This window comes from Arvicola amphibius, chromosome 7 (assembly GCF_903992535.2).
Source record: "Arvicola amphibius chromosome 7, mArvAmp1.2, whole genome shotgun sequence".
NCBI lineage: Eukaryota > Metazoa > Chordata > Mammalia > Rodentia > Cricetidae > Arvicola > Arvicola amphibius.
In genome coordinates this window covers 79,769,450-79,790,400 of record NC_052053.1, presented here as the reverse complement: position 1 = coordinate 79,790,400, position 20,951 = coordinate 79,769,450, and the positions used below count along the sequence as shown (strand labels likewise).

At 46.7% G+C, this 20,951-nt stretch overlaps 1 protein-coding gene across 4 annotated transcripts in view; it reads left to right on the top strand.

The window, feature by feature from the left end:
• The window catches only part of Dglucy (D-glutamate cyclase), an 87,480-nt gene that overhangs the window by 61,438 nt on the left and 5,091 nt on the right, over window positions 1–20,951 (top strand). For 3 of the 4 annotated variants that reach the window (XM_038336444.1, XM_038336446.1, XM_038336447.1), the window contains 5 exons: window positions 2,381–2,641; window positions 5,281–5,380; window positions 7,950–8,098; window positions 10,731–10,850; window positions 18,872–19,023. In XM_038336444.1, coding sequence (XP_038192372.1) covers window positions 2,381–2,641; window positions 5,281–5,380; window positions 7,950–8,098; window positions 10,731–10,850; window positions 18,872–19,023 — 782 coding nt within the window. The remainder of the gene's footprint in view (window positions 1–2,380; window positions 2,642–5,280; window positions 5,381–7,949; window positions 8,099–10,730; window positions 10,851–18,871; window positions 19,024–20,951) is intronic. The other variant, XM_038336445.1, reaches the window with a different exon arrangement.

Genomic DNA, 20,951 nt, shown 5'->3' with positions numbered 1-20,951 from the left:
ATTTCGTGTTCATTGTAGGACCATATGAAAATAGCCTCAGCCTCCTAAATACAGGGGTCATTAATTCAATATTGGAACTTGACCCAGTCTCAAAAATCTAATTAAGTAATAAAATTAAGTTATAGAAAGAAAATGTACGAAAGTAAAGAATCAATAAAAATTACCAGAATCCTGGAGCCCGAGGAGATGGCTCAGTTGGTTAAGTGCCTGTCGTGTCACCAGTGGGAGGAGCTGGGTTCAGTCCCAAGCTTGTACAGGAAGTAGAGACAGTAGAGCAGTGTGTGTCTGGAATGCCAAAGCTAAGGAGGCAGACAGGTAGATCCTTGAGGCTCACCGGCCAGTCAACCTAGCCAAATCAGTGAGCTCCGGTTCAGTGAGAGACCCTGCCTCAAAAAGAAAAAAAAGAAAGGAAGGAAGGGAGGAGAGAGAGGGGGGGAAGAAAGAAATGAAGGAAGGAAGAAATGAAATGGAATGGAATGAAATAAGCAATCAAAGAAGACACGTGATATCAATCTTGGGCCTCCATATGCACATGCATACACACAAGAACACATACAAATACACATACACCTATACACACACCAGAATCCATCACAACCAATAAATTATTAATAGGCTTGTATTTGCCGTTAAAGTCATTCCCTTTAGTCCCAAATCTTTGCATGCAGGACTATATATAATGGAACCCCACCATGATAAGCTTTTTAATAAACCGTAATGACTTTCCATATCATGAAATGATCTCTGTAACACCTACATACTGTCTTGTCTGTTTGAGACAAGTCTCTCTGTATTGTTCAGGTGAGCCTTGCACTCTCGGCAATCCACCTGCCTCAGGCTGGGATCCCAGGAAAGAGCCACCGCACCCAGTTCACAACATGCTTTTTAATGTTTGCATAACATTTCATTGTGTGAGAGTGCCGGCCATTTGACTAGCAAACCACAAACAGGGCCATAGTAGGCACCCTTCTCACTGAATTTCACACATGCCTGTGACCATTTTATTAGGGCTGCCAAACACAGATGAGGGAATTGTAAAATGTCGAAGAAAAATCACCTTCCAGGCCCCAGCTTCCAGTTTCCCCTCCAACAACCAGTAGTCGAGAGTTTCTGTCTCCACAGACTCCCTCCACCTTGCTACCCGCCTCATTTTTCATGTAGGAAAACCCAGATACAGGACCAAGGACACAGCTCTCGCGAGCCAGGTCCTGCATTTGAATTGTTCCTGTCTCAGTTTGGAATGGTCCCTCCATATGGGGCTCCAAACCTAGCATCCTTAATTCTCCCTGTGAAGCTCAGTGCCTCTCCACATCCCTCTGGCCTGTTCAGACGCAGCTCAGCTGGGGTCGAAGTTCCGAGTCACATTCCTGCCTCCATGTGACACTTGTAAGAAAGGGACGTGAGGGTAGACCGAGGCATGACAGTATGGACAAGAGTCAGGAAGTGGTGTTGCTCAGAAGAGCCCGGCGCTAGCAGTTGTCCCCTGGGATTAATGGGGCTCTTCTACAGAGACAGTGGATGGCTCTCTGTTTGCTCAAGTCTTCCACTAGGGGACAGTCTATATCTGTCTCTACTAAAGGAGGCACAGTCCACAGAGTACAAGGAAATTGACTCCCTCACAGGCAACCTTCCCCCCAACTGGGGACAGAAGCCAGTGAACAACTGGGTAGCCTCTGGTCCTCTGGTAGGACAGTTCTATGCTGCATCCTCTATAGCTTCTTAGTGACTCTCAATCCTTAATCTCAGGATTAACTGGCTCACTCTCGATCCTTTAGTGGTTCTCTGGTATTACCGTCTCCTGGAATACCTGAACCCAAGACCTTGTCTTGGGCTTGTGGGGAGGACTTTGCAACGAATGTATGCCATTTCCTTTCCTCTTTATATATTCTTCTATTTACTAGGCTTTGCTAAACTATCCTAACAAATGAGCCTCAACATGACACACTCAAATGCTGCAGAAGGCCGTGCTACCTCCATGAAACAGCACACAGTAGGTCTTCAGGGAGTTCTGGGTCAGCAGGGAGGGATTCTGCTCTCCCCAGCTACTTGGGGTCCCAGCGGCTCTGCCATCATATTGGGCTGTAACTATCAACATTTCAAATAAGAAGAGCATAGGCGTGCTTGGAGAAACACATGGGAAGTGCAGGGCCAGGCTCAGCAGTGCACCTACTGTCTCCTCATGCTCCATGAGACTAAGCCAGTCTCATGGCCACCCTAGCTAAGAGAGAGGGGAGAGGCAGAAGACCAGAGACGGGAGTGTATCCCTACGAATAGTTCAGCCTGCCACAACTTCTTCTGAACCCCAAACAGTCCAAACTATCAGTGTTTCTACCTTAAGCACAATAATCTAGATACTTTTGCTTTATTTTTGTGATTTTAGGGAATCGGGGGATCGGGCACCTGCTACACCAAGATGAGCTGCTGCGGGCTACGCTGGCACTGTCTCACGCCCGCTCCATACTGGTCACCACTGGGTTCCCCACACATGTCAACCATGAGCCCCCAGAGGAGACAGACGGCCCGCCGGGAGCCATTGCTTTAGCCGCCTTCCTTCAGGCTCTGGGGAAGGAGACCTCCATGGTGGTAGATCAGAGAGCCTTGAGCTTGCATACGAAGCTCGTTGAAGAAGCAGTTAGGCAAGGTGAGTAGTGACCTGAGTTCAAGCCATTTCCCCAAACAGGATTCTGAGGAAATCAATGTTTTGGCCTTCCACCAGCCGCATACCCAGGCCCAGGATGTGTCCTCGAGATAGGGCATTTTATCTCCAAGCTCAGAACAACTTTGTTAAAAGCAACAGGGTCTCATTTTATAGAGAAAGACACTGAGGTTCCTGGAAGTCCACGTGATCAAACCAATCACTGTGTCCACACGGTGGCCGGTTCCCACCACCAATCAGTGCCCTGAAGGATAAAAGCTATGTGAACCCATGCCACCCAGAACAGCAGGGGTGACCCTCTGCCTAGAAGGGACAGGCTAAGTCTCCTGTCTCCTTGGTGATACACATATCTTAGCAAACATGAGGTGCCAACTTTTAAAGCAGTGATCTTGAAAACGCACTTTCCCTTCTCACATCCCCTGTCCCTCCCCTCAGCATCTTGGCACTGTCTCCCAGGAAACCACCTGCACCCACCTGGGGTCTGGGTTGCAGGGCAACCAGAACACTGTAAGAGAAGAGGCAGGTTGTTTGGTTTAGGAAGCTGGAAGCTGAGACTAGTTATATGGTGAATTCTACAATGAAAGCTCTCGGGGACACCACTGTGGGAATAAGCGGGGACAAAGGAGCCAGGATTGCTCCCTGTGGCCTCTCATCCAGAGGACAAGAGGGAAGGAGACATTAAGAAATACTAGACGGATCAGCAAGTGAAACCAGGAAACCAAGGGTTCAGGTGACCGACCGTGTCAACTCTGCTCCAGGACCAACAGCAGGTGCCATATGGCACTGTGCCGTGGCTATGTTTAACATTTATTCTTGGGAGAGAAGGAGGGAGGGAGGGAAAGAGGGAGGGAGGGGGAGAGAGAGGGAGAGAGAGGAGAGAGAGGGAGAGAGAGGGTGAGAGAGGGAGGGAGGGAAAGAGGGAGGGAGAGGAAGAGAGAGAGGAGAGGGGGAGAGAGAGAGAGACAGATAGACAGACAGACAGACAGACAGACAGACACCTGTGCCCTGTTCCTCTTCTGAGAGCTCTCAGGGTCTCAGGGCTGTCTGGGCTGCACGATGCCATGGAGGGGAGGGGACCATTGTTTTATTGAATTCCGCAGAACTTTTGTTACTTCTGGATAAAGTAAGTGAAGCAACTGTACCTGTTTGTGAAAATTATTTCAGTCTGTTTTTGAGGCCTAGAAAATGATCTAGAGGGGGGAAACGGTGTGCTCCTTTCTCCCCTCTCTTGGACACAAGCTCAGCAAGGATTGTACCCTAGCTCAGATGAGAAAGCCACATCTCCTGACCCATTTTGACAGAGTTGTGTGTTCTTTCTCAGACATGTGGCTCAGTTGCCTGCCTGGGCTTCCTGGTACCCACACCCCGACACCAGTGCTGCCAGGGGAGTGAGGGGGACCTTGAGTCAGCACCCACTTTTACTAGCTCCCAGACAGGTAACTGACAGGTATCAAGGCAACCATGGTGCCACCCCAGCAAACTGAGGGGGTGGGCATAACTTTACAGAAAAAGTACTCATGAAGTTCATGTGGCCTAGCCAAAGTCGCATGCCTCTAAGTCCCAGGACCAGGGCACTGTCCAACATGCTCTGTTGGCCATCTCTCCTTCTGCTTGAAGATTTGCCCTGGGCCTGTGAATAAGCCAGGATTCATCCCCAAACTGCTGGGAGATAGATTAATGAAAATTTCAAATTTCAAATGTATTTCACTTTGGGGGGATACGTGTGTATCTTCCACATAATCTACAATAATGTGTATTATTTGTGTAATCAAAGTGTTATTTTTTTTTAAGAATCAATTTCACTCTGTAAACCACTGCCATACAGGTACCAGACCCAAGTCTCTGGGCCTCTGCTTCAGTTGGTATTGGTCTCCTCTGAAGGAGTGCTTAGGTGGAGAGGGAACTTGTAAGATATTGGGGTAGGGATTTAATGGCTGGTTTTAATGTCACCTTGTCACCTGACAAAGGAGTCTCAGTTGAAGGATTATCTAGATCAAGTTGGCCTGTGGATTAGCATTGCCAGCTGAACTAACCCTTTCTTCACTAAATTGCCTTGGGTAAGGGTGTTTTAGCTCAGTAACAACAGAACTGGAGTTGTGCTACATACACACACACACACACACACACACACACACACACACACACTATATCTGACCCTAATCAACCTCCTTGGTGTCTCTGAGCATCAATTTTCCCCTTCAATAATATAGAAATAATACTTTATGGAACAGGATTATGAAAATTAAATGATAGCATACATGTAAAAAAGCCTGGCACTCTGTCCTGTGGGCATCTAAGTGAGTACATGGGACTCTCGCTGGCAGTGGGTGAGTACATGGGATTCTCGCTGGCAGTGGGTCGGAATAGACCTTCTGTTGACACAGTATCACGGGCATCTTACACACCTTACACCCCCAGGTCGATACTGCTCCAGTTCAACCCTTCAGCCCCTGTCAGCTCTGGAGTTTAGTTAGGACTAGAAGTAAACCTACCATCCTCTAAGTTCTAACAAAGTGTTGTAGAAGGACACCACTCAATAACGGTTACACTACTGCCCAAGGATGCTTTTCAACAGCGCAGTGCAATCCCAGCTGACATGGCTACCCTTTATGTTTATCCTCAAGGTGTTCTGCCGACACCAATCCCGATATTAACCTACCGAGGTGGATCAGTGGAAGATGCTCAGGCATTCCTGTGCAAAGATGGGGACCCTAAGTCTCCTAGGTACGTATGTGAAACCCCAGATCGGGTGCGTGGGGGCGGGGTAGACCACATCCTTGTCGCCTCCCTGACATGGTTTCTGCGCGCTCGGGAGGAAAAGAAAGCCACCAGCCCAGGAAGCCAGAGTTCTGATGAGCTATATTAGCCATGAAGTTGGGGCTAGCAGGGTCTACTTAGGGCTCCATTGAGCATGTCTGGAAATAGATCCATGCCAGCAGGGAAGAGATGGAGCTCATCCCTGACAAAATAAGAAACGAAGTTAGCAGTCTCTCAACAATGGGGTCATGACAGTAGTCAAACAATTTCAACTGGGGCTAGCCAGCACTTTTAGGAAACAAAACAGAAATAGCATTGTAGAGTGATAGAAACTGCTCTTTGGAAACCCTCCCCCAAGACCCTATGGGTGTGTGTGTGTGTGTGTGTGTGTGTGTGTGTAGTGTGTAAGAGTGTGTGAGTGTGTAAGAGTGTGTGAGTGTATGAGAGAGAGAGTGTATGTGTGTGTTTTGTGGTCAAACATTTTGAAAGCCCCTTTTGTGTAGTATGTTTCAGATTTTATAAGTTATACAGTGCTTTGTAAATCAGTACACGCGTGTAACTGAAACAGACACTTATGGAACAATACTGACTCTTGAGACTACAGCACTCAGATGGGCTCCATGTGCAATGAATGTACTCTGTGCTTTCGCTTCCAGTTTGTTCTGCTGCATCTGTGCCCTTATTCATCTGTCTCTGTCTCCTAAGGAGCTCATGCTATGTTCCATTCATTTTTTCCCCTCTTTGAAATCCAGTCCTAGTTACTTAATGTCTGTGATAAGAATGAGGAGTTGGAATGACGTGAAACAGGCCTATAGCAGCCAGCACTCAGTTCCCTTCCCACTGGCCACTCTGCTGGATGTGGGGCGCTGGGGAATTAGCGACCCCCAGGGCACCCAGTTACCCTGAACATCAGTCTCCCGGCCTTTCAGCTTCTGACACTATTAAACTGGCTGTTGGGGTAGGAGAGGAAGATGGATGAAATTCAGGGGCGTAGGAAAGGAAAGCAGCCCTCATTCCAGAGTCTTCCAGAGAGAAACTAAAAAACAACTGATCAAGCCCAAACTGCTCCCATGTGGGACTGAAGAGATGGTTCAGTGATTAAGGGCTTTTACTGCTCTTGCAGAGAATCCAGATTTGGTACCCAGCACCCACATAAGGCAGTTCACAGCTACCTATCACTTTATATCTGGGGGATCAGATGCCCTCTTTGGGACTCTATGGGCCCTTACACTCACACATATACTCACTCTCTCTCTCTCTCTCTCTCTCTCTCTCTCTCTCTCTCTCTCTCTCTCTCTCTCTCACACACACACACACACACACACACACACACACACATATGCAGACACAGATACACATTGATAATAATAAAGATGTAACTTTAAATAGTTCAGGGGCCTGCAAGATGGCTCGACAGGTAAAGGTGTTTGACACCAAGCCTGATGACCTGAACTGGATCCCCGTGATCCACATAAGGTGGCACAAAGTTGTGTTCCGACCGCCACATCATTTGCTGTAGCACACGTGTATCCACGCTTCATCCATTCACAGTAACGGTAGTAATATGTTTAAAAACATAGTCACGAAAGTACAAAGTCATCCTTAGCTGCATAGCAAGTTAGCCAGCCTAGGCTATGGGAGACCTTGTCTCAAGGAAGAAACACAAAACCCAAGCAAACAAAAAGGCTACACTTACTCAGGGTCAAGACGTTTGTGAACTTGAGTTTATCCTAGCAGTCCTTCCCCCAGTTCATCCAAGCAGTGTGTCTTATAAAACCGTCTGACAGTTTTCACCTACCAAAGGAAGTAAAAAAGAAATTAGTAAACAAACTCACATCTTTTACTTAACTTTTAAATTTTGCTGAATCTCTAAGCCTTGTTGTAAATTGCATCCTCTGAGCTCTATAATTTGGCCAAAAAATCATATATATCATATATATTGTCAATAAAAACACCTGAGTATTGCTTTAGCTCTTGAGAAGCCTACATCCATGTCTGGATGTGTACTGTCCTTTGTGTGTGTGTGTGTGTGTGTGTGTGGTATGAGTGTGTGTGGTATGTATGAGGTCTGGATTGTGGTGTGTATGGTGTGTGTGTGTGTGTGTGTGTGTGTGTGTGCAGTGTGGTATGTATGTGCATGAGAGGGAGAGGGAGAAGGAGAGGGAGAGTTAATGAGGAGAGTTAATGATCCCTACTTAAATCTGAAATCTGCACCATCTCCTATCCCTGAATAGACTTGCTAACTTGTCTTTACTTTGACTTGTTCTGAAATTCTTTCTGCGGTGGGTGCAGTCAGTGTAGCAGAGGACCCAGCTTTACCTGTGTGGGGGTCCTGGGAACCCCTCAGGCTTCTGGCTGCAGTGCTGGGCTCGTCTCTCCACCGTCAGCAATGTAGTGAGTTAGTTCCGCTGATGGCCCCCACTCCTGCACAAAGAAGGCCTCAGTCAGGCATAGGATTAAAGGAGTCAAGAAACCGTTAGAGCCAGCAAAGCTGCCATTGTCCCCTTGAAGACTCACTACCGTTGCTTCTGGGCAGATTTGACCACCTGGTGGCCATAGAGCGTGCGGGAAGGGCTGCTGACGGCAGTTACTACAACGCCAGGAAGATGAACATCAAACACTTAGTTGACCCCATCGATGACCTTTTCCTTGCCGCACAAAAGATTCCTGGAATCTCATCCACTGGTGAGTAGGGACACTGAGATTTCAACACGAACACATCAGCGCTAAGCATCTTTTATGAACCGTCGAGCACAGTCCAGGCAAGGGTTACATGCACGCTATTTCTCTCCACCCCCAAACTGGGCTTTGTTTATTTCAGCCAGTCTAGACACTAGTGACACCATGATTAAGAAATGCAACTGTCCCTGACACACACAGAGCATACTCGATTTGCCCGATTCCGAAGTAATTAAACTCATCACGAAATATTAACAAGAGTGAAATCAAGGCATGGTGTATCAGTTTGGTCATACAGGCTGGATTTTGTCATGTGTCATCTGGAGAAGCACTTCCCTTTTTAAGTATATTAAATGTGAGATGAGGGAACTATTTCTGTTACTAATATACTGCTTTGGTTCTGAACTTTTTACTTTTCTAAGAACTTTCACAACCGTTTTCTTTTTCTTTTCTTTTCTCTTTTTTTTTTTTTTTTTTTTTTTTTTTTTTTGGTTTTTCGAGACAGGGTTTCTCTGCAGCTTTAGAGCCTGTCCTGGAACTAGCTCTTGTAGACCAGGCTGGTCTCGAACTCACAGAGATCCTCCTGCCTCTGCCTCCCAAGTGCTGGGATTAAAGGCGTGGGCCACCACCTCCCGGCTATTTTTTATTTTCTATCCTGCTCAAAAACCCACGTGGTAGGAAGGAAGTAAATGAGAAAATGAGGCTCAATGAGATTGAAATTGCCTGGCTAATTAGCATTGCCAGAAGGACTTTGGGCAAAGTGCAGGCCCCAGCCCCTACTGTCAAAGAATCACCTTGCTGTTTGGACTGAGCCAGTCCCCAGAGGATGCTAGCTAGCTCTCCTTCTTCCCTCAGGAGACCTGGGGTAATAAAAGCCTGTTGTCCTGAGCTTGTTACGCTCCAAACCTCTGAGTGTTTCCCAGACCCATTAGTCCCCTCTGACTTCTGAGGTTTTGAGGAGTGAATGAAACCTTCTGGGTTGACTAGAAAGTTTCTGCAAATCCCCAGATTTTCCCAGAAGAGGCTGTGGGTGGGACACAAGCAGTGTGGTCGGCTGGGTTGGTTTCTCACTTCCTGTCCCTCTGGGTTGGGCAGATAAAGGACCCAACGCCTGCAGGGAGGTGTCTCCCGCAAGATGAAAGAGTCCAAAGGAGCAATTAGCAGGCAGAGCCTGGGAAGCTGTAAGAGAGTCCCTCCCCCACCACATGTGCCCTGTCATCTCACTGCCCCTGACACTTCCAGGGGTTGGGTTTCTTTTGTCATTCAGTCAATGCTGTCGCTAATGCAGAAACCGTTCTGAGAAAAACAGTCAGGGTAGAAACAGAACAAAAAATCCTCAGGGTGGTAGTGGAAGGTGTTCAGTCACTCATACCCGTCCCGGTCATTTGGCTCAGTCTGATCTCCAATGACTGAGATGGTCTAGCTCCCTGTCCCCATCCGTTCACTGGGGTGCTAGCCTCTAACATAGTGCTTCTCAACCTCCCTAATGCTGTGGCCCTTTAATACAGATCCTCATGTTATGGTGACCCCTCCAACCATAAAATTATTTTGTTGCTACTTCACAACTGTCATTTTGTTATTGTCGTGAATCATAATGTAAATATCTGATATACAGGATATCTGTTATGTAGCCCCTGTGAAAGGGTTGTGTGACCCCAGGGGGGTCAGTTCACAGGCTGAGATCCACAGCCCTAGCAGAATTAGTCTGTGTATCCTAAGCCCTTGTGGAAGAAACTCAAACACAATAATACCCAGTTCTGTCCTGGAGGCTCTGGGACACGCCCTTGCGTAAAGAAGTCACAAAGGCCATCCTCACTATGCTGTGCAGCATGTACCCCAACTCCTGCGCGAGAGCAGTCCTTACACCTGGCTCTCCAGAGCAGCTATGACTGGATCTCTTGGCAGATAATCTCACTCCCAGACTGTCCAGTCTGCAGCAGTGTGCCTTCCAGCGAGGACGTTTCAGACATCAGCCAGATGTTCCCTTGGTTTTGTTTAAAATGAATCACATGCATGAGCTTCCCATTCCGTAAGCAGAAGCCTGTCCGTTGCAACCCCTTTGGGGGTTGAGTGACCCTTTCACAGGGGTTGACTAAGACCATCAGAAAACACAGCTATTTATGTTATGATTCATAACAGCAGCAAAATCACAGTTCTGAAGAAGTAACAATAGTAATTTATGGTTGGGGTCATCACAATGTGAGGAACTGTATTAAAGGGTTGTAGCATTAGGAAGGCTGAGAACCAATGGGCTAGAGCAAGACACAGTTCACCTCTGCCAATGGGATGTTGGCCAGTCACATGGTACAACTCAATGAGAGGAACCACTGTGTGGGGGCTACTGGGTGTCACTGTACCCTTGTTTCCGGTACCCCTGGTGACATATCAGAACACAAGGCTCCCCCACCTGTGACTGGATGTGGGGACCTTATAGAAGACAGAATCCCACTCCAGTGAGCTCCAAAATCAGACCTACTCTCCCAACTATCGAGGTTTCTAGAAGACACGAAGAAGAATCAATGTCTGGTTGTCAGAAATATATTCAGAGCCAACCACTGACATGTGGGGGAGGGGCTGTCTTGTCCCCGCTCACTTTGCCCCCAGCCTGTACACTGACTCTGTTTCTCTTCCCTTTCAGGAGTGGGTGATGGAGGCAATGAGCTTGGGATGGGCAAGGTCAAGGAGGCCGTGAAGAAGTACATAAGAAACGGAGATGTCATCGCCTGTGATGTGGAAGCCGACTTTGCTGTCATTGCTGGTGAGTACCTGGCTGCCCAGGGTAGATGACCTGGCTTGAAGCCTGACCAGGTGTGTTAGACACTTTCTCATTACTGTGACATCTACCTTCAAGAAACAACTTTAAAGAAAGAAGGATGGTTTGGGTGCACAGTCTCACAGGGTTCAGAAAACAGCTACTGGCTTTCTTACTCCTGGGTCTGTTAGCCAGGCAGCCTGTCACGGTGGAAAGGCTGCTTATTCTACAGTGACCGGGAAACAGAGCGAGAGACCTTGTGTTTGCCTGGCAGGCTACTTCTTCTTTTGTCCTATTGGACAGTTCTGCTCACACTCAGGAAGGGCCTTTATCACTCAGTTGCGGTCCAACACGTCAGTCTTTTCTGGAAACACCCCGTAGACACACCTGCGCTTGACTGCTTTCCCAAACACTTCTCAAAGCAGTCAGATTAACAATCGAGATAAGCGTTAACCAGAGCAGCTTTCCTTCTCTCCAGGGGGCGCTAGAGGGCACCAGGGGAGGGCGGGGCTCTGGGTGGGAATTCAGCCTTTTGGTTAACATTTACAGTGTGCCCAGGCATTGTTCTGGGTTCTGGGCACCAACAGAGATGATGTTGCTGAAGAACCTCTTTCCTGAGTTGAGAGACGGTGACCCGGTGACCCGGGTGACATGGTGATGAGAGGTGTGAGGGCAATAGGGCAGGTGACAGATAAGAGTGACCGGAAGGCCTAGAGCATGGTGGACGAGAGAAGGGCTTCCCACAGCTCCTTTTGCCAACTTCCGCCTCAGGGTCCCTGCTCTTCCGGTTGCTGCCCTTTGTCATGGAACCTCAGGGCCAGCTTTTCTTGTATGCCCAGGTGTTTGAAAGCCTGGCTTTCCCTTAGTCTCACTAGAAGTTTTTGGAAATATTGACACCTGGAAAAGGCTCTCTCCCCTTCATGGTCAGAATCAGCCTGGAAAGGAGCAAACACCATCCAGGATGGAAAACCTGCTGGTGAGTTACTGTAGGTTCACGGCATAAACCTGGAAGTCCAGCTCCGGGGAGCCGGGTGCACACCTTTCACCCAGCACTTGTGGGAGCGCAGATAGTCCGGTCTCTATGTTTGAAGCTGGTCTATACATTGAGTTCCAAGGTTCCAAGCCATCCAAGGTTACATAGCAAGACCTTGTCTCAAAAAACCAAAACCCCAAACAAGCAAAAGCCAGGGGATCATGAGGGATCGCCTTGAATTTAGGGGACTTACTTCTGGACACTCAGCTGGGTTCTCATAGTGAATATTGGGAAAATTTCTCCTGTTTCTGGTGAACCTAGGAAAAAGGGAACAGTTCAGAAACATTACCATCTTGCTCTATTCTAAGATAAGATCTGGCCTCAAAAGAAACTTCAGCCTGCTGTGGTGTGAGGAAAGCCATACTTGCCTGGGAGAAGGGAAATACCCAGGTTCAGCCCACGGCCACCTTCCAGTGAGGGAGAGAGATGCCCAGCTCAGGTTCTATGGAGTAAAAGGAAAGATGCTGGGGACTGCAGACCACCAGACCCTGAATTTCCTGTAAATAACTTGTTTTTCTCTGCTCTGAGCAGCCTGCAGCTGCTCTGAGCACGAGACCCTGATGGCAGTGGGGTGGGTTCTGATGAGTTTGCAGCTGAAAGATCCCGAGAGCAGGGGCATGGCGAGAGCCCTCTATAAGCTGCCCCTGAGCACAATAAAGTGGGTATCTTTGGCATCCTTGTCTCAAGGATATCCCTGTGACCCTGTCTGCCTGTCTGTGTATGCTTTTAGGTTTTCAGCCTAGTTCCCATAGCACGTAGCAAGTAGAGTGTGGAATGAAACCGGTGTAGTTTCACAGAAAGAGACAAAGTTATGCAACACTAATCAACAGGAAGCAGACTTCAGAACAAAGAAAGTTACCAGGAACAAAAAAGCACATTCAGAATTTAAAAGGGTCAATATACAAGGAAGATAGCATAATCCTTTATGTCTATGTATCTAACACCAGAGTGGATACACAACACACAACACACAACACACACACACACACACACACACACCACACGGGGAAAAGATCTGCAGAAAAAAAATAGACGAGCCAACTATTATAGCTGGATATTTTATCATTTCTGTATCAGAAATGGACAGATAATAGCAGGCATAAAATCTGTAAGAACACAACTGAACCCAATAATGCCATCACTCAACGAGATATAAGTGACACCTGTATTAGTTTCTTTTCTATTGCTGTGATAAAATGCCTCGACCAAAGGTGTAGAGAAGACACTGTTTGTTTTGGCTCGTGGCACCAGTGGGTTAGGGTTCATATGACAGGGGAATGATAGCAAGCAGCACGACTGTAAGAACAGAAAATCGAGAGCTCACGTCCTGAACCACATGCACAAAGTAGAGAGAGCAACTCTAAGCAGGCCAGGCGTCTTACTCTCAAAGCCCACCCCCAGTGATGTACTTCCTCCAACAAGGCCACACCTTCTGCCCCTCCCTCAAGCTGCACCACCAACTGAGGACCAAGCAGTCACATGCTCATGACTATGAGGGACGACTCATTCAAGCCACCACAGAGTGCATAGATTAGAAAATAAGAAAGGACTGACTTCAGTGATCCTAGCTTTTCCACCTTAAGAAAGTAGAAAGAAGAACAAATTACAACTAAAGTAACAGAAGAAAATGAAGAGTAAAATTATCAGAAATTGAAAAATAGAAAAATCAATAGATAAAATCAACAAAACCAAAGGTAAGTCTTTTAAAAGATCAATAAAACTGATAATCTAGCCAGGCTAAGACTAACAGGAGTAAAAGCGTGAATTACTATAGAAATGAAAGAAGGGGTGCCTCTGTAGATTCTATGAACACACAGAAGAGATAAGGAAGGACTATTAGAAACAACCGTATGCCCACAAATTTGATAATATAGATAAAATGGATCCACTTCTTGAAAGACATACACATACAAAAAGAAATTGAAATAGTCCTTAAGGAAATTGAACCAACAAATTAATACTCTTCAAAAACAGCACAAGGCCTGGATGGGTCTATTGGTGAATTCTAAAACATTTACAGAAGAAATTGTAAGTTCTCTACAGTGTCTTCCAGAAGATTGAGCCAAAGGGAAAACTTTCTAATTCACTATGTGAGTCTAATCATCCTAAAATCAATGCAAGGCCACTACATAAAGAAAACTGTAGCTCAATATCTTTCATGAACATGAATATAAAAATAACAGGGCTGGTGAGATGCTCAGAGAGTTGTAGCATTTACCACCAAGTCTGATGACCTAGTTTGATTCTAGAGGCCCATATGTGCACGCATGCACACACACACACACACACCAGTGCACAAATATATACTTGCATAATGCATGCACTCATACATACATAAAGAACAAATAAATATAATTTTTAAAAAATTCAAAAAGCATTCATCAAAATGTTAACAACAGACCCCAACAATATTTTAAAGAAACATATCACTAACAAGCTAGGATTTATTTCAAATAAGAAGGAAGATCCAATGATCAAAAATTAATTCATATAACTTTCGATTTTGACAAACTAAAGAAGGAAAATTACAAGCTAAGGCAAGAAATATAGAAAACTATTTTTAAGAGCCCAGCCAGGAACGGTATGGTAAGACTGTCTTTTCTCGCCAGTTTTTCAGCATCCTATTAAAAATCCTAGTTAGTGCAATAAGACAAAAAGAAGAAGAAACAAAAAGCATATGGATTGGGAAGAAAGAAAATAAGCATCTTTGCAGATGGCATGTTCATCCATATGGAAAATCTGAAAGAAAAAACAAATAAAAAACTCCTGGAACTAATTAATAGATTACAGCCGTGCTTCAGGAGACAGCGCCACTTTCCAATAGGCAAACAGTTTGCAAGAGGATTTGAAATTAAAAACACGTTGCTATTTACGTTAGCACTTCCCAAAATGCAGCACTTAAATGTAAGGCTAGCAACATGTAATTACTATTGATATAAGGAAAGGTATAAAACCTTGGTGGAGGATAGCAAGTAAGAACTAAATGAATGCAGAGCTATCCCACATTCATGGATTCAAAGACTCAACGGTGTCAGGATGCTAGTTCTCCCAGCGTGACCAAAAGTCAGCACAAAATGAATGAGCACCCCTGGAAGCTATTTCACGGGTGCTGTAGTGGTTGCCTTTCCACCGCTGCTACAAAATCCCTGACAGAAGGAATTTAGTGGGGGGGTGGGGTTTGCTTCAGCCACAGCTGGAGGAGCCATGGATTGTGGTGCAGAAGGCATGGCCGTGGGACTGCGAGGCCATGGGTCACACCGTATTGGCCGTCAGGATACTGTAGGAAGAGATGCATGCCAATGGTTAGCTCACTTTCTCCTTTTCTCTTTTCTTTCCTTCTTTCCCTTCATTCATTCACGTATGTAGTATAGATCCTCTGACCTCCACCTCCAAACCACAAAGCACACAAAGAACTTTAAGAGCGTATTATTAAATGAGTGAGCCAGTTTAAAAGGGCTGTGGGATCTGAACCCAGCTATATGATGTTCTGGAAAACGTAAAATTATGGACACAGTGAAAAGATCCGTGGTTTCTAGGGACTAGGAGATCAACGTTTACAGTGTGCTCACCTCGCACGGGGCCCCCAGCGCAGGAGCTTAAATTAGCTGCCTTTCACGGTCTCCGTCTCATCTCTCCCAGCCCCTACCATGTACCCTATGATCCAGGGACGATGGCCACCGCCGTTGCTTAAATATAGCATGGGTTTTACATTTCGCTACTTGAAAAGATGATGTCATAGTAAGGCCAAAGGCACTCTTAAGAAGGAGGTAGTGCAGGGTGACAGATACAGGCAGAAATGTGCTGTGTCACCCACCGTAACACAGTCAGCAGTTTCAGCTTGCATGCCAGCTTCATCCTTGCTACATAACCATCCCATATCATTTTAAACCAGTGCACAAAGATTTTAAATTCGCCTTTTCCTTTGTTACAGCTTCCTAAACGTGGTTTCATTTTCTGCATTTGCACAGAGACCGGGGATGAGCTCTGGAATTGTACCATGAGAATATACTTAACTTTGCTCATCTGTATTCTCACGAATGATATTTTGGATGAATGGATCAATAGATACTTAACACTATATAACTCCACCTTTAAAGATGGTTATGTTGGTGAACACAATTCTTAGATATCTTTTGTCTCTCCCCACCTAACGAAGGTCTTACTGTGTAGCCTTGACTGGTCTGAAACACGCTACGTAGATATTTTAGATAGGCACAATAGACAGATGAAAGAGAGATAAGAATATTTTAACACTATTGAGTATATTCTTAAAGATGGCTAAGGTGGTGAATTCTAGTGTGTTATTTTTAGATGATAGACAGACAGACAGACAGATAGATAGAAAAGTAGATAGGAAGTTAGATAGGTAGGGAGGTCGATAGATGATAGACGGATGGATGGATGGATGGATGGACTGACGGACAGACAGACAGACAGGTAATTTGCTTGTTTTCATCCATGGATCTAGGTTCAGATAACTTGCTCTCCAAGGCAGATCATAGAATCAAGAATTTCTCAAGTGAGAATCTACTCCCACTTTTAATCAGCCACAAAGAAATTCTCCAATCAGCCCTTGTCTGATAGGTCATAAGACCAGACTTAATTCAGAGGAATCCTCCTCCCTACCCAGGAAAAAGGATGTTGCACAGAGAGGTCAAGAAGAGCCGAAAGAAGCCAGCCTTGCTGGGTTCCCACCCTCTCTGTTAGGACAGAGTTCAGAGCTCTCCCAAGTAGACAGACAGATGCTGTTTCTGGTGGGCTGAGTATCCAGGTGAGCTCCAGGCCCCTTGCTGGGTGCCTCTCCCAATTAGCTCTTCATCTGGATCTTTCATAACATCCTCTGTAATAAAACAGTGTGTTTTCCCCTGTGGCTTTTGAAGCAAACTAATTCCATCCAGCAAGAGCTTTCGGGAACCCTGGTATGTGTATATACATATATATATATATATATATATATATATGTGTGTGTGTGTGTGTGTGTGTGTGTGTGTGTGTGTGTGTGTATGTATATAGTCAGTCAGAGGCTAAGGTAGGTCACCTGGGACTAGTCACTGCCATCAAATGGGGAAGAGACAGTCTAGGAGATGAGACCCCAGGCCAGTCCAGGGGACCTGGCACAGTCACGGTCCGTAGCATCAGAACTGAATTAGATTGATGCACACCTCGGGTGAGGTACCTGCTACAGCCAAACTGTTAGAGTCCTGGCAGAGAAAGGCACCCATGCCCTCAGGGGTCACATGACTCTCCACGGCTGATGTAAGAATGTGAAGGAGTTCACTTTTCTCACATTCATGTCATGCAGATTTGTTGGTTTTTGTTTATTGTTTTTTGAGACAGGGTTTCTCTGTAACTTTGAGCCTGTCCTGGAACTAGCTCTTGTAGGCCAAGCTGGCTTCAAACTCACAAAGATCCTCCTGCCTCTTCCTCCCAAGAGCTGGGATTAAAGGTGTGCACCACCACTGCCCGGCTATATCATGCAGATTTTAACACAATTAAACACTTAAAAATAATTTTTAAAAGAAAAGGAATGTGGGCTCTGGGGGAACAGCCTGTTACATCACAGTCTCCAGCTTATTTGCTGTGTGACATTTCCCCCTCTACGTTGCTCACTATTGCTCTAAAGTTGCCCTCCTTGGCTTGCTTTAAGGACTCTCGGAGCTTATGTCACACAATATGCAAAAGGACAGCAGACTGAAATATTCAACCAAAGCAGGATATTCTTTTCCCTTGAGAGTACCATTGATGACTCAAGTCACCACTATTTTGTGTAGCACTAAAGAGCCTGCCAATGATAACTGTCAGCTATGACCACAGGCACTTGCCAATTTCAGATATGCATAAGTAGCAAAACGCTAACTTAGAATTGTTGACATACAATCTGATAGTTATCGTCTAGTCTTTGTTGGTCAGGGTTGGCTGTATCCCTTCATGCTCACTGGGGGTCTGGGGGTTGTTTGTTTACCTGGCTTCTCCCACCCCATAGCTCCACTGTCTCCAGCTAAATTCTACCATAGTATCCATATTGTATGATTTTTTTCTGTGAATCTTTGCTAAACCAATCAGAATAGCTGGTTTCTCTTCCATGCTCCCATATCTCATTGATTATCTTCCCCTGAGGCTGGCTATGTGCACAACTCTCTCTTCAATTTGATGATCCTCTTCCTTCAAAATAAATAATTATTTAGTGTGCTGTGTGTGTGTGTGTGTGCATACGTGCACGTGTGCATGTGTGTATAAGTCAGAGGACAACTTGGAGGAGGCAGTTCCCTCCTTCCACTGCATAGGTAGTCCTGGGACTGGAGTCAGGCCGTCAAGCTTGGCAGCTAGTTTGCATCCACTGGGCTGCCTTACCACCCCTCTTCCTTAATGATGGCATAGCATCTAGAGTTAAACGGACCTCCATCAGTCTTTGACAGGATGGAAAACTCAAGAAGGTGTCAGAGCAGAGTGGATGAAATCATCTCTAGCCCAGGGAATGAGCCCCGGGGTCTGACTGACAGAATAGGAAAAGAAGTCTGAGGATGACTTTGGCATGGTCTTCCAGACATAAAGGAGTGATCAAACCTCGTGTGATGGACTGACCACTAATCCCCCAGGGGACAGGCTTCTCTGTACCCTAAGGGGCTGAGATCAGTCCTCGGGACAGTTCTTTACTGTGGGGAATTCTGGAATGGCTTTCCAGGTACAGTGCCTCTAACAGTCATTAGCAGGGTATAACCCAAATAACTTCAAGCAATAGCCCCCAAAATTCAGCTTGAGTCAAACTTACCTATGGGGCTCTTGAAAACTCACCTGCTCCCCAACAATCTTGCAGAAATTCATATTCAAGAGGTTTGAACTGGGGCCCAAGAATTTGTAGCAAGTCCCCAGGTGACCCCAGTGTCTCCTGTCCATACAATGACCTGAGATGGCCTCTGTTGCTTGGAGGCAGCCAGTGGACCACAGGATCGCTACAGTTCTATGATGGATTGTTTTTTTTTCTTTTGCATTCTAGGTGTTTCTAACTGGGGAGGCTATGCCCTGGCCTGTGCACTATACATTCTAAACTCATGTGATGTCCATGAGCGTTACCTGAGGAGGGCGATTGGGCCTTCCAGGGTAGCTGGGGAGCAGAGCTGGACTCAGGCCCTGCCATCTGTAGTTAAGGTAATAAATACATTGTAGCAGGCCACTGGCCCAGAGGCAGCTTTCTTGTTTGATGGGAATTAAGTAGGCCTATGTGTTCCAAACCATATGACCGCATCAACCACCATGCTACCCATGAAGCCAAAGGCAAAACTATGTTTGAGGGACTGCCTCCCTGCTGGATCAGGCTGGGAGACAAAGGAACACAACCCTTTGATCTCCTTCTGGTCCTGGGTCCTATGTAAGACCTGTTTGGAGCACTCCTGTCCTTCCTAGTTTGACTTTCAGCAACTTTCTTTCCCCTTCAGAGATGAGGATTTTGTCTGCAAAGTGAGTCCATTCAGTACTGAATGGAAGCCATCATCTGGGTTGTGGTCAGGAGTGAGGATGGGGTCCTTTCTGTTCTCTTCACAGAACTGACAGCTCACTGAGGCCACTGAAACATCTTGGGTAGCACACATGCTGAGGTAGGGGGGCGTGTCAGGTGGGGAAAGAGTCCTGTGGGTGGATGTAGACAGGAAGGAATCTATGGGGTGGGGGCGGGGCAATTCCAGGGGGGAAGGGCATGACCAAAGGTTCAGTTGGACCCTGGCTGTGTAAGATTGCTCCAGGCTGGAGGACTGTAGGCTCAGGTGTGATGGATGTCAGAGGAGGGCTTCTGAGCCTGGGATTCACAGGGAGAAACGCCAAAACAGCTTTCAAAATCATCTCTGTACACGGTTTCTCCGAGAAAGGAGCTCCGAGCCTGGGCTTGTCTTAGGGCCTCAGAGTAGGCAAACCAAACCCTGCATGCAGTGCACCAAACCCCGCATGCTGGTCTAGACACTGTAGGCCAGGATGAAGGAAGGTCAGCAGCCCTTAAATGCCTTAAGGAAACTTGGGTATGTCATGGGCAACCTGGGAAGCGGCCAGCCCTGAACTCCGCGCTGAGCCTGACTAGTAACAAGGCAGCCAGATGGGCCGTCCCTCCCTCAGCCCTCAGTACCTATAACTATCCTGGAGCCATCCTGCTCACCAATACTGATTCTAAACCCAGATCTCTCCACTGTGGGCGCTTCTTGAGGGGGTGGGACCTGCCCTGCTCTAAGGAGCAGCTGGTGGACCATGTTTCCAGGGTACAGATGAAGTATCAGCTTCTTGCTGGGTAGCCCCACGCGGAATCTGAAACACAGGAAGTTCGTCCGGGGCCCTGGCGAGTGTCTTACTTTTTGGTTGCTGTGTGTAAACACCATGATTGGGGCAACTTACAGAGGAAAGCATTTGTTTTGATTTAAAGTTCCAAGGGAATAAGAGTCCATCACTGGTGGTGGCCGGTGGAGGGAGGGGGGAGGCTACATGCTACATCATGCTACAGGCATGATGGCCACAGCAGGAAGATGAGAGCTCACATCCTCAACCACAAGCAGGAAACAGAGAGCAACCTGGAAGTGGCCCATTACACTTACAGTGCTAAGCCTGTCTTCCTGGCTCCTGATGGCGGTGGCCTGCTGAGGCAGGCCAGAGGAGTGGGATTCCAGACCAGTTCTCTGAGGTGTTTACACCTTGAGACCTGCTGGACACTGGCTCGGTTTCTAAGGCTGTGTGTCCGTTTAAGACAGGACAGACAATTGTAATGTCTCCCAGCCAGGCAAGGGCTGGTGCCCCTGAACCCCTTTTCCCAACAAACTTCCATGTCTAGAGGTTCTTTTCCTGTAGTCCCTTTTCTTTTTCTCACGTTGCCTTGCGTATTTTCTGTTCCCTGGTTCTCTGTCTCTTCCTCCCGCTGTTGAATTCAGTATCTCCCTGGGTTGGTGTTATTACTTCTGCAGAACAGGGAGCTGGTGAGCTCTGGGTGGTAGGTAGTACCAAGACCACCCAATAAGAGGCAGAGCTGAAGTAAGAATTGGGGTCTCTCTGATCCTGACTCTGTGCTTTCCGCGGGTGGCCCAGAAGTTTCTCGGCCCCTTAGG